The sequence below is a fragment of the Papio anubis genome, chromosome 4, assembly GCF_008728515.1.
Source record: "Papio anubis isolate 15944 chromosome 4, Panubis1.0, whole genome shotgun sequence".
Classification (NCBI taxonomy): Eukaryota; Metazoa; Chordata; class Mammalia; order Primates; family Cercopithecidae; genus Papio; species Papio anubis.
Window position 1 is genome coordinate 113,178,599 of NC_044979.1, and position 17,980 is coordinate 113,196,578.

The window sequence follows — 17,980 nt, forward strand, 5'->3', positions numbered from 1 at the left end:
GGACTTCCAGTACTATGATGAAGAGGAGTGCTGACAGTGGGCGTCCTTGTTTTATTCCAGTTCTCAGAGGGATTGCTTTCAACTTTTCGCCTTTCAGTATTTTGTTGGCTGTGGGTTTGTCATAGATGGCTTTTATTGCACTAAGATATGTTCCTTTTATGCTGATTTTGCTAAGAGTTTTAATCATAAAGAAATGTTGAATTTCGTCAAATGCTTTCTCTGCATCTATTGAGATGATCATGTGATTTTGTTTTTAATTATGTTTATGTGGTATATCACATTTACTGACTTGTGTATGTTAAACCATCCCTACATCCCTCTTATAAAACCCGCTTGATCATGGTGGATTATCTTTTTGATATGTTGTTGGATTCATTTAGCTACTATTTTGTTAAAGATTTCAGCATCTATGTTCATCAAGGACATTGGTATGTAGTTTTCTTTTCTGGTTATGTCCTTTCCTGGTTTTGGTATTAGGGTAATGCTGGTTTCACAGAATGAATTAGAGAGGGTTCCTTCTTTCTCTATCTTGTGGAATAGTGTCAAAAGGATTGGTACCAATTCTTCTTTGAATGTCTGGTAGAATTCTGCTGTGAATCTGTCTGGTCCTGGACTCTTTTTTGTTGGTAATTTTAAAATTACCGTTTCAGTCTCACTGCTTGTTATTGATCTGTTCAGGATATCTAATTCTTCCTGATTTAAGCTAAGAGGGCTATATTTTTCCAGGAATTCATCCATTTCTTCTAGGTTTTCTAGTTTATGTATAAAGGTGTTCATACTAGCCTTGAATAATCTTTTGCATTTCAGTGGTATCAATTGTAATATCTCCTGTTTCATTTCTTAGTAAGGTTATTTGAATATTCTCTCTTCTTTTCTTGGTTAATCTTGCTAATGGTCTATCAATTTTATTTATCTTTTCAAAGAACCAGCTTTTGTTTCATTTATCTTTTGTAATTTTTTTGTTTCAATTTCATTTAGTTCTGCTCTGATTCTGCTCTTGGTTATTTCCTTTCTTCTGCTGGGTTTGGGTTTGGTTTGTTCTTTGTTCTCTAGTTCCTTGAGGTATGACTTAAACTGTCTGTTTGTGCTCTTTCAGACTTTTTGATGTAGGCATTTAGGGCTATGAACTTTCCTCTTAACACCGCCTTTGCTGTATCCCAGAGGTTTTGATAGGTTGTGTCATTATTTTCATTCAGTTCAAAGAATATTTTAATTTCCATCTTGATTTCATTTTCGACCCAACGATCATTCAGGAGCACATTATTTAATTTCCATGTATTTGCATGGTTTTAAAGGTTCCTTTTGGAGTTGATTTGCAGTTTTATTACACTGTGGTCTGAGAGAGTGCTTGATATAGTTTCAATTTTTTTTTTAATTTATTAAGGCTTGTTTTATGGCCTATCATATGGTCTATGGTCTATCTTGGAGACTGGAGAAAGTTCCATGCACTGTTGAATAGAATGTAAATTCTGTGTTTGTTGAATGAAATCTTCTTCTTCTCCTCCTTCTTCCTCTTCTCCTTCTCCTTCTCCTTCTTCTTCTTCTTCTTCTTTTGAGATGGAGTTTCACTCTTGTTGCCCAGACTGGAGTGCAATGGTGCAATCTTGGCTCACCGCAACCTCCGCCTCCCGGGTTCAAGTGATTCTCCTGCTTCAGCCTGCCGAGTAGCTGGGATTACAGGCATATGCCACCATACCTGGCTAATTTTATATTTTTAGTAGAGACAGGGTTTCTCCATGTTGGTCAGGCCAGTCTCGAACTCTGACCTTAAGTCATCCGCCTGCCTCAGCCTCCCAAAGTGCTGGAATTACAAGTGAGAGCCACTGTGCCTGGCCTGTTGGATGAAATGTTCTATGTATATCTGTTAAGTCCATTTGTTCCAAGGTATAGTTTAAGTCCATTGTTTCTTTGTTGACTTACTATCTTAATGACCTGTCTAGTGCTGTCAGTGAAGTATTGAAGTTTCCCCACTATTATTGTGTTGCTGTCTATATCATCTCTTAGGTCTATTAGTAATTGTTTTATAAGTTTGGGAGCTCCAGTGTTAGGTGCATATATGTTTAGGACTGGGATATTTTCCTTTGGACAAGGTCTTTTATCATTACATACTGTCCCTCTTTGTCTCTTTTAAACACTGTTGCTTTAAAGTTTGTTTTGTCTTATATAATAATAGCTCCCCCTGCTCACTTTTGGTGTCCATTTGCATGAAATGCCTTTTTCCACCCCTTTATTTTAAGTTTATGTGAGTCCTTATGTATTAGGTGAGTCTCCTGAAGGCAGCAGATGGTTGGTGAGTTCTTATCCATTCTGCAGTTTTGTATCTTTTAAGTGGGGAATTTAGGTCATTTACATTCAATGTTCATATTGAAATATGAGGTACCATTGCTTTCATCATATTCTTTGTTGCCTGTGTACTTTGTTTTTGTTTTTATGCTTTTTAACTTGTTTTTTTGTTTTATAGGTCTTGTGTGATTTATGCTTTAAAGAGGTTCTGTTTTGATGTGTTTTCAGGATTTGTTTCAAGATTTAGAGCTCCTTTTAGCAGTTCTTATAGTGGTGGCTTGGTAATGGCAAATTCTCTCAGCATTTGTTTGTCTGAAAGAGGCTGTATCTTTCCTTCATATATGATGCTTAGTTTCACTGGATACAAAATTCTTGGCTGATAATTGTTTTGTTTGAGGAGGCTGAAGATAGGGCCCCAGTCCCTTCTAGGTTGTAGGGTTTCTGCTGAGAAATCTGCTATTAATCTGATAGGTTTTCCTTTGTAGTTTACTTGGTGCTTCTGTCTCACAGCCCTTAAGACTCTTTCCTTCATCTTAGCTTTAGATAGCCTGATGACAGTGTGCCTAGGGGAAGATATTTTTGCAGTTAATTTCCCAGGTGCTCTTTGTACTTCTTGTATTTGGCTGTCTAGGTCTCTTGCAAGACCAGGGAAGTTTTCCTCAATTATTCCCCCAAATGTTTCCCAGGCTTTTAGAATTCTCTTCTTCCTCAGGGATATCAATTATTCTTAGGTTTGGTCATTTAACATAATCCCAGACTCCTTGGAGGCTTTGTTCATATTTTCTTATTCTTTTTTCTTTGTCTTTGTTGGATTGGGTTAATTCAAAGACCTTGTCTTCAATCTCTGAATTTCTTTCTTCTACTTGTTCAATTCTATTGCTGTGACTTTCCAGAGCATTACACATTTCTGAAAGTGTGCACAAAGTTTCCTGAATTTTTTATTGTGTTTTCTTTAAGCTATCTATTTCCATGAATATTTCTCCCTTTACTTCTTGTATCATTTTTTTGGATTTCCTTGCACTGGGCTTTGCCCTTCTCTGGTCCCTCCCTGATTAGCTTAATAACTAACCTCCTGAACTCTTTTTCAAGTAAATCAGGGATTTCTTCTTCGTTTGGATCCATTGCTGGTGAACTAGTGTGATTTTGGGGAGGCATTGACGAGCCTTGTATTATCATATTACCAGGGTTGGTTTTCTAGTTCCTTCTCATTTGGGTAGGCTCTGTCAGAGGGAAGGTCTGGGGCTGAAGGCTGTTGTTCATATTCTTTTGCCTCCGGAGTGTTCCCTTGAATTAGTACTCTCCCCCTTTTCCTATGGTGTGGCTTCCTGCGAACCAAACTGCAGTGATTATTGTCTCTCTTTTGGGTCTAGTCACGCGTGAGTCTACCCGCCTCCGGGCTGGTACTAGGGGTTATCTGCACAGAGTCCTTTGATGTGAACCATCTATAGGTCTCTCAGCCATGAATACCAGTGCCTGTTCCGGTGGAGATGGCAGAGGGTACAATGGATTCCGTAGGGGTCCTTAGTTTTGGTTGTTTAATGCTCCATATTTGTGTGGTTGGCCTCCTACCAGGAGGTGGCGCTTTCCAGAGAGCAACAGCTGTAGTAGTGTGGAGAGGGACCGGTGGTGGGCGATGCCTTAGAACTCTAAAGATTATATTCCCTTTATCTTCCACTACCAGGGTGGGTAGGGAAGGACCACCAGGTAGGGGCAGGGCTAGACATGTCTGAGCTCAGACTCTTAGGGCAGGTCTTGCTGTGGCCGCTGTGGGGGATGGGGGTGAGATTCCCAGGAGTGACATCTACTCCTTACTGAACACAAGCCTGTATCTGATGACTCTGATATCTGGAAATTCTATATATCTGCTTTTTGTCAGCTGTTTTTCTTTCTTTCTTTCTTTCTTTCTTTCTTTCTTTCTTTCTTTCTTTCTTTCTTTTTTTCTTTCTTTTTTTTTTTTTTTTACATTGCCTTGTCTTTGCATGTGCTTGGTCAATTTTAATTAAGAACTGTACAATGTAAATGAGAACTTGTAGAAATCAGTTGAGGCTTAGAATGATGCTACTTTCCTCCTGAGAGGTTTTGCATTTTCTTCTGACCAGTGTCTAGCAATCCAGAATAACCTCAATTGAATTTCAAGGCTTGAGATGATTCGGAGGGCTAAGGCTGGTATATTTCTCAACAATATATCTATTTACTTATTCAGAGTCCCATCTTGAATCGTGAGGGAATTATCAGAGCTTTCCTTTTCGACAGGCTTTAAATTTTTAAGTTTTATCCCCTTAACCCTACAAACCTGTCAAACATTCTTTTCAGCTTCTCAGCCTCTCAGATGCTTCTTTTAGAATCAACACAGTTACCCCTAGAGAAACAACCCCAAATCCTGGACTTATCTCTGAGTTTTCATCTTCTGTATCCTGACCTCATTATTTTATTTTCCACTGCCTTGCTAGGTCTCTGATGCCTTCAGGCTAGGGTTTCTAGATCTAGGGAGAAAAACTTTCAGGACATCTAATTAAATTTAAATTTAAAATAAACAATGAATAATATTTTTAGTGTATGTGTATTCCATGCAATAATCGAAAACTGCTTATACTAAAAATTCATTCCTTATTTATCTGAAACTCAATTTTAACTGGGTGTCCTGTATTGGATTTGGTCACCCTACTTTTGGCAGAATTATTTATACCTTTTAACAGCTTTTCTAGGTGTTCTCTGAATTACCTAGTACATTATTACTGAAAGTGGAAGTTTACTTCTGCTAGCTGGTCAGCAAACTTGAGTTATTAAAAACTTTTGAGAGACAAATCACCAAGAGAGGAGTTAATGTTTGCTTAAATCTTAGGTCTGCCATGAACCATATATGTGACCTTATGTAAGTGGCCTTAATTTTGACCTCATTTTCCTTAGATGTAAAATAAGAATGACAGGTGACATTTACTGAGGTCTGATTATATGCCAAGCATTGTGCTAAACACTTTTTTAAAGAAGGTTAATAATAATTGGCTATACTTCATAGGATTCTTGTGAGGATCAAATTAGAAAATATTGTTAATGGCCTGGTACATAGTAAGTGCTAATTAACTCTTAAGACAAATTTAAGTCATTGCTTTTAAACTTAATTGAACATTTTACTTACTCAGGTCTCCTATCATCATTGCATACTGATGTCTCAAGTGCTACAGCTGGCCTACTAATCCCTTAACAGTATAGGAAGGTGGGGAGGGGGCAGGGAAGCAATTTTCTCATTTCTTTAAGTGATAATAAACTGAGGTGAAACAATCCTTACTCTCTGAATACATGCCTTTAAATAAAGATTATAGCTGCAATCTGTGTATAAATAAGCGTATTTATAGTGGTAAAAACTTCAGTTTTGCTTTACTTCATGAATGACATGGTCACCCCTGCCCAAACTTGAAAATATAAATATATATATTATCGATGTATGTGTTTTAATATTTATGGATGGCTTTCATTCATAGCTCCCTCTTAAATAAGAAAAAACTTTAATGATTTAATATCTCTTTTGAGCTAGAATGGAAAATCATTTTAAATTACAGGGATATTTAGGTTAAATAAAAGGAAGATCAATTTGTAATCAAGTTGCTAAACACTGAAACATATTGTTGTTTAAGAAAATACTTGTTTAAGAAAAATACCTGTTTAAGAAAAAGGAAAACAACCTTTGCCAACAACTTCTTAGGAGAGTGCCATGATGTCCATTTCCAAAAAGGTAGTATAGAAGCAAGCTGACTTCACTTCCCCCAACAGAAAATTTAAAACAATTGTATAGCACCAAGATGATCATCAGCAGTATCACAGAACTCAAATATGAGGATAAGACAGCTCTCAGGGCCACAAAGCAGTGGAAAAAAAACTCTGAGCAGATGGTAAGAGAATCAGACTTCCAAATCCACAATGCCCCTCCCCTCAATCTACCTGGCACCAAGTACATGGAAAATTTTTCCCCAGCTCACGATTTCTACACTGGAAAAAGTGAAATGGAGGTAGACAACTAGCTTCCCCATCATTTTGGGTTCCCTGGCAGGAGACTTGTCCCTCAATGCACAAGAAGCGTTGGGAGTGCCTAAAGAGAGAACTATTCCTGAGAGCAACCATAGACAAAGCATGGAGGAAAGACCACAACCCCTGGAAACTCTGCGATGTAGCTCAGCCAAAGGAGACACTAAATTGGGGTGAGTGTTCAGCAGCACCATGCCATGGAAAGCTTGTTCCACAGATCCCCCTTGGCATGAGCCCTTAGCCAGTTTTTCCATAGTCCTGGGATAACCCCTTTGGGACCTCCTCCATTCAGGATGGGCAGCAATCTGATTGTTTACTAGAAGTGAGGCAAACCTGGGCTTAACGTACCATCTAGTGTCAAAAAAGAGGCAACCATATATAGTAGGGGAAAAAAAGAAAGATATCAACAGGTAAATTACAAAGAATCTCTACACAAACATATCCAATAATAAAAAAAAAAGTCAGACAGAGAAGACGGAAATAACTAATCCTTCAGTGCCAAGACACACATGTATATCTATAAGAAAAACAGCAAACAGAAAACCATGACCTCCTCAAGAAGGCAAAGAAAGGAACTAGCGATTGACCCCAATGAGACAACAATATGTGCACTCTCTGACTAAGAACTGAAAATAGCAGCTTTAAAGAAACTCAGTGATCTCCAGTGATCTCCAAGATAACACAGAAAAAGCAATTCAGAAATTTATCGAGGAAATTTAACAAAGAGATTGAAATAATTTAAAAAGTAAAACAAATCTTGGAACTGAGAAATATATTTGCTGAAGTGAAAAATTTATTACAAGTTCTCAACAGCAGACTGAATCAAGCAGAGAAAAGAATCGGCTTAGCTTAAAGACAGGCTATTTGAAAATACACAGAGGAGAAAAAAGAAAAAACAATAAAAAGGAACCAAGATCACCTACAAGACATAGAAAATTACCTCAAAAGACCAAATCTAAGAATTATTGGTGTTCGAAAGGAATTGAGCAACAAGGAGTAGAAAACGTATTCAAAGAAATAATAACAGAAAACTTTCCAAAACTTGAGAAAGAGGTATATATCCATCCAGATACAGAAAGATCAGAAAACACCAAACAGTCTCAACTCAAATAAGGCTATACCAAGGCATATAATAATCAAACTTTCAAAGGTCAAGGACAAAGATGGCATCTTAAAAGCAGCAAGAGAATAGAAGCAAAGAACATATAAAGGAGCTCCAGTTCATCAGGCAACAGACTTCTTAATGGAAACCATACAGACCAAGAAGGAGTGAGATGACGTTTTTGAAGTGCTGAAAGGAAAAAAAAAACAAAAAACAAACAAACAAAAAAAAACAAAAAGAACTGCCTCCCAGGAATTCTGTATCCAGCAAAGTTATCCTTCAAATATGAAAAAGAGATAAATTCTTTCCCAGAGAAACAAAGCCCAAAAGAATTCACTACCACCAGACCCATCATACAAGAAATGCTAAAGAGAGTTCTTTAATCTGAAAAACAAAAACAAAAACACTCATGAGTAAAAAGGAAACATTTGAAGATATAAAATCCACTGGTAAAATTAAGTACACAGACAAACCCAGAATACTCTAATACTGTAATTATGGTGTGCAATATACTCATATCTCTAGTAGGAAGCCGAAAAGACAAATTGATCAAAAACAATAATACCTATAGCAACCTATTAAGAGATAAGTAATATAAAAATATGTAAATTGAGACAACGTAAAATTCAAATGCTGGGAGGATGGAATTAAATTATAGAGGCTTTTTAAAAAAATTTGTTCTTTGTTTCTATTCTTTATGATCTAAGATAAGTTGTCATCTCCTTAAAATAACTTGTTACATCTATAAGATTTTTTTGTAAGCCTCATGGCAACCAAAATGCAAAAACCTATAATAGATTCACTAAAAATAAAAAGCAAAAAATTAAAACATACTACCAGAGAAAATCACTTAACCACAAAGGAAGACAGGAAACATGGAAAAAAGGAAGAGAGCAGTTAAAAACCAACCAGAGGCCAGGCGCAGTAGCTCACGCCTGAAACCCAGCACTTTGGGGGCCGAGGCAGGCAGATCATGAGGTCAAGAGATCGAGACCATCCTGGGCAACATGGTGAAACCCTGTCTCTACTAAAAATACAAAAATTAGCTGGGCATGGTGGCACGCACCGATAGTCCCAGCTACTCAGGAGGCTGAGGCTGGAGAATCACTTGAACACGGGAGGTGGAGGTTGCAGTGAGCCAAGCTCATACCACTGCATTCCAGCCTGGCAATGGAGCGAGACTCCATTAAAAAAAAAAAAAAAAAAAACAGAAAACAAGCAACAAAATGGCAGTAGTCAGTCCTTACTTATCAATAATAAAAACAAATATAAATACACTCAATTCTCTAATTAAAAGGGATAGGGTGGCTGAGTTAATAAAGAAACAAGATCCAACTATATGCTGCCTAAAGGAAACCCACTTCAGCTATAAAGACACAGATAGACTGAAAGTATAGAGGTGGAAAAAGATATTCCATGGAACTAGAAACCATAATGGGCAGGAGTAGCTATGCTTACATCAGATAAAATAGACTAAAAATCAAAGACTGCAAAAAGAGATAAAGTAGGTCACTATATAATGATAAAGGGGTCAATGCAGCAAGAGGCTATGAAAATTATAAATATTTATGCACCAAACGCCAGAGCTCCCAAATATGTAAAGCAAACATTAATAGATCTAAAATGAGAGATAAACTACAATATGATCATAATAGGGGACTTCAATACCCCACTCTCCATAATGCCTCTATCATTCCATCAAGGAAATGTTGTAAGTAAACTACACACTGACCACATGGCCTAACTGACATCTGTAGAACATTTCATTCAACTGCTGCAGAAGATACATTTTTTTTTTATCAGCACATGGAACATTCTTCAGAATAGACCGTATATTAAGCCACAAAATAAGTGTCAACAAATTCAAAAAAGTAGAAATCATATCAGGTATCTTCTCTTATCACAAAAGGAATACAACAAAATCAATAACAAGAGGAACTTCAGAAACTACACAAACACATGGAAATTAAACTACATGCTCCTGAACAACTAATGGAGAAATTAAGAAAGAAGTTTTAAAATTTTTTGAAACAAATAAAATAGAAATACAGCAAACCAAAATGTATGAGATACAGTAAAAAGCATTACTAAGAGGGAAGTTTATAGCAATAAACACCTATATCAAAAAAGTAGAAAGACTTTAAGTAAATAGCCTAATGAGGTACCTCAAGGAACGAGAAAAGCAAGACAACCCAAACCCAAAATAAGCAGAAAAAAGAACTAAAAAAGAGCAGGGCAGAAATAAATTAAATTGATACTTCAAAAATACAAAAGATCAACAAAATGAAGACTCAGTTTTTTTGAAGCATAAACAAAGCTAGAATAGCTAAGAAAAAAAGAGAGGAGACTCAAATAAATCATATAAGAAAAAAAAAAAAGGAAACATAACAACTGAGACCTCAGAAATACAAAAGATCATTAGCGACTATTACGGACAACCATACACCAACAAATTGGAAAACCTAGAAAAAACGGATAAATTCCCAAGTACATACATCCTACTAAGAGTGAACCATGAAGAAATAAAAAACGGCAACAAACCAATAATGAATAATAAGACTGAAGCCATAATAAAAAGTCTCCCTTCAGAGAAAACTTCAGGACCTGATGACTTCATTGCTGGATTCTACCAAATATTTAAAGAAGAATGAACACCAATTCTGCTTCAACTCTTCAAAAAAATCGAAGAGGAGGGAATTCTTCCAAACTCATTCTACAAGGCCAGCATTATCCTGGTACCAAAGCCAGACAAGGGCACAACAAAAAAAAAAAAAAAAAAAGGAAACTACAGGCCAGTATCACTGATAAACATAGATACAAAAGTCCTCAACAAAACACTAGCAAACCTAATTCAACAACACATTAAAAACAGTATTCACCACGATCAAGTGGGATGCATCACAGGGATGCAAGGATGATTCATCACATACAAATCAATAAATGTCATACATCACGTTAACCCAGAATGAAGAACAAAACCATATGATCATTTCAATAAATGCTGAAAAAGCATTTGACAAAATTCACATCCTTTTATGATAAAAACCCTCAACAAACTGGGTATAGAAGGAATATACCTCAAAATAATGAAGACCATGTGTGACAAACCCATAACTAACATAGCACTGAATGGAGAAAAAAATGAAAGCCTTTCTTCTAAGATCTGGAACAAGACAAAGATACACACTTTCACCATTTTTATTCAATATAGTACTAGAAGTTCTGGCCAGAGCAATTAGGCAAGAGAAAGAAATAAAGGGCATCCAAATTGGAAAGGAAGAAGGTAAAGTAGACTTGTTCAAATATGACATGATTTTATATTAAAAAAAAAAAAAGATTCCACCAAAAATTGTTAGAACTGATAAGCAAATTTAGCAAAGGTGCAGGATACAAAATAAACATACAAAAGTCATGTATATATGCCAACAGCAAACAATCTGAAAAAAGAAATCAAGAAAGCAATCCCATTTACAATAGCCACAAAGAATGTAAAATACCTAGGCATCAATTTAATGAGCAATGGAAAACTGTAAAACACTGTTGAAAGACATTGAAGTAAACATTTAAAAATAGAAAGATATTCCATGCTTATGTATTGAAAGAATTACTATGACTAAAATGACAGTTCTACCCAAAGCAATTTACAGACTCAATGCAATTACTACCAAAATATCAATGACATTCTTCACAGAAATAGAAAAACTAATCCTAAAATGTATATGGATCCACAAAAGACCCTGGATAGCCAAAGCAATTCTGAGCTAAAAAGAACAAAAGTGGAGGCATCATACTACTTGACTTCAAAATATGCTACAAAACTGTAGTAACCAAATCAGTATGGTAGTGGCAAAAAACAGACACATAGACCAATGGAATATATAATAATAGAGGACCCAGATATAAATCCAGGCATTTGCAGCCAACTCATTTTCAACAAAGGTGCCAAGAACATACAATGGGGAAAGATTAGTCTCTTCAATAAATAATGCTGGGAAAACTGGAAATCCATATGCAGAAGAATGAAACTAGACCCCTATTGCTCATCATACACAGAAATTACAACAAAATGGATTAAAGGCCTAAATCTAAGACCTAAAACTGAAACTACTAGAAGAAAATATTGGGGAAACTGTCCAGGACATTGGTCCGGGCAAAGATTTCTTTGTGTTAGACCTAAAAATCACAGGCAACCAAAGCAACGGTTGACAGATAGGATTATATCAAGCTGAAAGTCTCCTGCACTGCAAAGGAAACAATCAACAAAGTGAAGAGACAAGCCAAAGAATGGGAGAAAATATTTGCAAACTATCTGTCTGATAAGGAATTAATAACCAAAATTACAAGAAGCTTAAACAACTCAAGAGAAAAAACAACCTGATTTTTAAGTGGACAAAAGATGTGAATAGACATTTCTTAAAAGAAGACAGACAAATGGCCAACAGGTGTATGAAAAAAATGCTCAACATCAGTAATCATCAGAGAAATGCAAATCAAAACCACAATGAGTTATCATTCACCCCAATTAAAACAAGACAGGTAGTAACAAATATCGGTGAGAACACAGAGAAAGGGGAACCCTCGTACACTGCTGGTGGGAATGTAAATTAGTACAGCCACTGTAAAAATCTGACAGATTCCTCAAAAAACTAAAAAAAGAACCACCATATGACCCAGCAATTCCATTACAGGGTATATAGCCAAAAGAAAGGAAGTCAATATATCGAAGAGATGTCTGCACTCCCATGTTTATTGCAGTACTGTTCACAGCAGCCAAAATATGGAATCAACCTAAGTGCCCATTAATAGATGAGTGGATAAAGAAAATGTGGTATATAATATTATTCAGCCATAAAAAGAATGAAATTCTGTCATTTGCAGTAACACGGATGGAACTGGAGGTCATTATGTTGAGTGAAATAAGCCAAGCACAGAAAGATAAATATTGCATGTTTTCATTCATATGTGGGAGCTAAAAAAGTGGATCTCATGGAGATTGAGAGTAGATTGGTGGTTACCAGAGACCAAGAAAGGTAGAAGGAAGAAGAGGATGAATAGAGATTGATTAATGGGTACAAATATACAGTTTGATAGAAGAAATAAAATCTAGTGTTTGATAGATCAGTAGAGTGACTATAATTTATAATAATTATCATATGTTTCAAAATGGCTAGAAGAGAATAATTCAAATGTCTCTAGCACAAAAAAGACAAATAATTAAGATGATGTACATCCCGATTACATTGATTTGATCTCTACAAATTATATGAATGTATTCAATCATCACATGTATCCTGAAAATATGTACATCTATTATGTATCAAAAAAAAACTAAAAATGGAAGAAACAAAGAAGAGTACAGAGTTTGAAGGGTTCCATGAATTATTGGCTCAAAATATGCACTGATGTGCTCATCTAGCAATAGGGTTCAATGCAGGATTGTATATCATTTCCCTGACCTTTTTGCTCAAAGGCATTGAAATAATTTTTTATTTAAATTGAAATCTAGTACTGCCCGTTTGGGATCCCTGGTACCTAAAAGTCCCTTCCACCCAACTGAGCTGAAGGTGAGGCCATTTGGCCCCTCCATGCTGATCCCACCGGCACCTACAAGCAGAGTAACTCATGGACTAGGCAACACCAACTCACTGTAATTAACTAGATGGATGGCTCACTGCTTTATTCAGAGTCCTTCCCTGATCCCTGACTTACAGGAAACTTGCCTCTCAGGCCAACAAAGTGTTGGATCCAGGTGTGTAGACCTAACATGGGGACAACGTTGAGGTGTCTTGGAGAATAAGTACAGAACTGGGTTATAAGATTGTCCACCAAGAGCTTGAAAAGACAATCTACAGACATGTGAAAGAACTGTAGAGAAAATAACTCAGGAAGGAAACTCAAAGTATAGGCATATCTGAAGTAAGAACACGTCCACTAACAAAGGGACTGATAAGCATCCAGGCATCACCCAGGCAGTGGAAAATCTGAACAACTGCAATTCAATTCAATGACTTCAAAAAAAATTTAAATAGCCAATTAAAACTTGATGGAAAAGTTTAATCCTACTAATAATCAAATAAATGAAATAAAAATAATAATCGGATTCTATTTTAAGCCTATTTTTAAGTGATGATATTCAGTGCTAACATGGGTTCTATGAGATGGTCAGACTCACATTTCCTGATAGAAATACTAAGTATTATTTGGAAAGCAATTTGGCCACAGGAAGGGAGGATCCCTAAAATATTCTTTTGTTTGTTTGTTTGTTTGTTTGTTTGTTTGAGACTGAGTCTTGCTCTGTTGTCCAGGCTGGAGTGCAATGGTGTGATCTTGGCTCACTGCAACCTCCACCTCCTGGGCTCCAGCAATTCTCCTGCTTCAGCCTCCTGAGTAGCTGGAATTGCAGGAGTGCACCACCACGCCCAGCTAATTTTTGTATTTTTAGTAGAGATGAGGTTTCACCATGTTGGCCAGGCTGGTCTCAAACTCCTGACCACAAATGATCCACCCACTTCGGCCTCCCAAAGTGTTGGGATTACAGGCATGAGCCACCGCACCCGGCCCATATCTTTTAACCTAAGGAAGACTACTGCTATATTCATATCTATAGCACTGAGGAAACCTTTACATATCAGTTAGGCTTAGGTTTAGCTACATAGAACAGAAATCCTAATGGTAAATGCATAGGTGTTATCTGCCAGGGAGGCTGCAAAATATAGTACTTTAGCTGGACATTATCACTCAAAATAAAATTGAGATTCTGTTATTAAGGAGGAAAGGTAGAATGGATGTCAGGTAGGTATCTAGCGATTTTTGCTCCATTGTCCTAGGGAGAAAATTTGAACTTAAAAAATAATTTGTAAAAAGGAATTGGTTTTCAGAGAAAAGCCTGAATTTCCAAATATAGGAAATATTTGCAATGTGTAAATCTATTCAGTTGTTCTACATAATAAGTAATGTTATTTGAGGAGTTTTTAATGATAGTTGGCCATGCTTATTTCATAATGTCAATTTTTTTAAAAAGCAAAATGGATTATTCTATAGTTTATACTCTCAATTATGCAAAAATCTCAGAAGATTGTTATTTCATTTATACTTATCTTCATTTTTCATATTTTCCATTCTGAGCACATTTTAAATGCATGCTAAAAAATTGTAGACATTATTTTTAATATGATACTTGATGGCAAATTTTCATATTTGAGAGAAAAGATCTCAAATTGGAGATTTCTCGTATTTCAAACAAAATATAAGGGGCCAAGACAGAGCCTGGTAATTTTTTTTAATTTTAAGAAAACAAATCCTATAAACAGTGAATTGGGGAAAGCAAGTCACCTTCAAATGAACTAAACTCATGTTGGCTACAGATCTTATCCTCTACAGAACCAAATGCCAGAAGGAAAAGGACTCATGTTATTGTCATTTAGTCATCACATCATCACAATCACTGACACTTACTGAGCACTTAATTGAATCTAAGCACTTTTATTTGCTTAACCAACATCTTGTGAAGTCCTATTTTAACAGGGGGTACAGGGACTTATCCATTGTCTCACAGATTATAAATAACGGAGCTGAAATTCAAACCCAGTGTGATCCCCCTAAACTCTTTGTATTCTGCTAAACATCTATAGAACTTTTTTTTTTTTTAAATGGAGTCTCACCCTGTTACCCAGGCTGGAGTCCACTGATGTGATTATAACTCTCTGTAGCCTTAAACTCCTGGGCTCAAGCGATCCTCCTGCCTCAGCCTCCCAAGAAGCTGGGAACTACAGATGCGTGCTACCACTGCCAGCTACATCTATAGAACTTTGAAGGAAAACAAATTGTGGTGCATTATCATCGATGGGTATAGGAGTTTAGAAAATATGCCTCCCTCCCATGTACTTCAATAACTTCTCAAAGTATTTCTGCAAATTACCAAGATATTAATCACAATGAATTGAATAATAGGACATTACAGAAGGAACAGACAGGTGGTAGGCTGTCTCAGAACATCTTAGAACTAAGGGTTTAAAATCAATGACCTCTAATGGGGTCGGATGGATCCTGAGAAGTCCAAATAATGGACTTAACTTGGATACAAAATGTTAAGGCCAAAACAATTTTTCATGTCACAGTTTTAGGAAGAAGTCAGACCTGTCCTTGAGGCCACATGAGGAGCATCATTGTCGAGTGTGGCCTGGCTTGCTTGTGGGGGGAATTAGGTTGCAGTTCTTAGAGATGTCCTCTGTAGCCATAGCTGCCTCTCCCTGGGTTATACCCTACTTCTCAGTCTCGTTTTTTGTTTGTCTTTCAGCTGAAACTAAGATCTGCTTCAAATACTACCATGGAGTGAGTGGGGCCCTGCGAGCAACCACCCCCAGTGTCACGGTGAAAAACTCGGCAGCTCCTGTAAGTCTCATTTCTCCGTCTGCGGTTACACCTAACTCTGGTCTTTCTTCACTTGCCTATTTTGTTCATGTGTGTGTGTGTGTGTACATGTACACACACACACACATGGAGATATACTGATAGATTGATTATGAATAAATGGAGAGACACCTCAAAATAGTCAAGAGGAATGAGATCCATAGTCGACCTTATTAAAGCTCATGCTACACTTGTGTGTTAGGGAGGAGCCAAGCTTCTGTATTTTCCTTAGATGGCCAAACGTTTCTAACAGAGACATGTGCAATCACAGCGAAGAAGCCTTTTCTTTGGATCACATTTTTTAATTGTTTGGTTTTAAATATTGATATTTTCTTATGTTTTTATTTCTTTTAGGCTTGTAAATAAATTAATGAAGTGGGATTTATTGCCTCAGGTTGATTTTAGTCATAGAATTATAACGTGATAGGCCCGGAAAGACCAGAATCTCTCACCCTTCTCTGTGTATAAATGAGGACAGTGGCCAAGGAGCCTAAATAATCTATCTCAGGTCACAGAACTCATTGCAGATCCAGGATTTAAGTCACATCTTTTGTTCCCTGCTGTGTGACTTTGCTCAGGCCTATGGTAATAGATGCCATCTTTCCTAAGTTACAATCCAGTTTTTATCCTTGTAGTGCTTCTCTCTTAGTTCTTAATACATCTGATTAGGCTGAAATGCACTGAGAAATGGCATTCCTTTTCCTTTTCCTTTTCACATAAATTTAAAATGACCAACTGGGAGGCTGGACAGAAACCAGTGGGGGACTTTGTCATGCTAGTGGAAGTAAAAAAGACTCTTCTTTTTTAACGTTAAAAAAAAAACAGTCCAGGCCCAGTGGCTCACACCTGTAATCCCAACACTTTGGGAGGCCCCAGGCAGGCAGATCACTTGAGGTCAGGAGTTTAAGACCAGCCTGGCCAACATGGTGAAACCCTGTCTCTATTAAAAATACAAAATTAGCCAGGCATGGTAGCGAGTGCCTACAATCCCAGCTACTTGGGAAGCTAAGGCAGAAGAATCACTTGAACCCGGGTGCAGTGAGCAGAGATCGCGCCACTGCACTCCAGCCTGGGCAACAAGAGCGAAACTCCGTTTCAAAAAAAAAAAAGAGAGAGAGAGAGAGAGAGAAAGTATTTGACATCAAATATGAATGATTCAGAAAGGACTTTCACTCCAAAAAATATTCCACTTTGCTGCTTTGCAAATCAGTTCTACAGCATCCTAAAGTTGAGCTGATTGAGGCCTTGGTAGTAAGCAGTAAGGTAAGCACGCCCGAGCCCCAAAGCCTGGCTGGACACTGAACTGGGTTTACCATCCGGGAACTCAGTGGGAGGTGCAATGGGAAGAGAGGGAGAGGCACATGTGCTTTTGACGGCTTTGCTGTTTTTCCCTCACTGGCCATGCAGATTGGAACATGATTCCTGTCTGTCTGGGACAGCAGTTAAGTGTGAGAATCTAGGGAGGTGTCCTCAGAGTGCCAGAACCTCTCTTCCAGGCCCGTTTGTTTGGGCATCCCTCAAAAGAGGGTACCCCCTAAAACCAGACAGATCCTGATACCTGTTAGCCAATCATTGAGGCTGGAGGGACAACTAAGTCAAGGTAGCTTAGGGACAGCTACATTGAGGCAGAAAAGAAAAGGTGAACCAGAAGCTAGGGAGACAGAGCAGGAAGGCATTGAACACACAACAGGCAGAGAAGGAAGGAGGCAGGAAGTGGAGTGAAGCCAATTAGGGAAAACTCTTCCACTGCAGGCCTGGCCTCTTGCCACTGCACAGCAGGTCACTGAATGAGGCAGACACAAGGATCCCTCAGCAGGGATTGGCCGTGCCCACTGACGGGACTGGCCTGTTGGCTCAAGGCTCGAAGGGGAGAGGAGTTCCTCACCTTCTTCTGCTCTGGAATGATACTCTGGGTGTGTTGGCCAGCCCTGGAATTCAGACAAATTCTTACCTGAAGCACTTTTTCTTATTTAAATAAAGCTCCCTAGAGCATTTGACTTCTCCGAACTCAGCCTGCTGGAGACTCCAGATGTTCACCTGCTGCTCGGACCAGTGCAAAGTGTGACATACATCATCACAGTGTTGTGCAACGTAGGCTTAAAATTAAGCAAGAGGCCAACTGCCCGGAAAATGGCCTCTAAAGTATGATGTACAGCCCCTTAGGGC

At 37.6% G+C, this 17,980-nt stretch overlaps 1 protein-coding gene across 10 annotated transcripts in view; it reads left to right on the forward strand.

The window, feature by feature from the left end:
- The window catches only part of HECW1 (HECT, C2 and WW domain containing E3 ubiquitin protein ligase 1), a 456,185-nt gene that overhangs the window by 237,363 nt on the left and 200,842 nt on the right, over positions 1–17,980 (forward strand). For all 10 annotated transcript variants that reach the window (XM_021935841.2, XM_021935849.2, XM_021935847.2 and 7 more), the window contains one exon: positions 15,702–15,796. In XM_021935841.2, the coding sequence (XP_021791533.1) occupies positions 15,702–15,796 (95 nt within the window). The remainder of the gene's footprint in view (positions 1–15,701; positions 15,797–17,980) is intronic.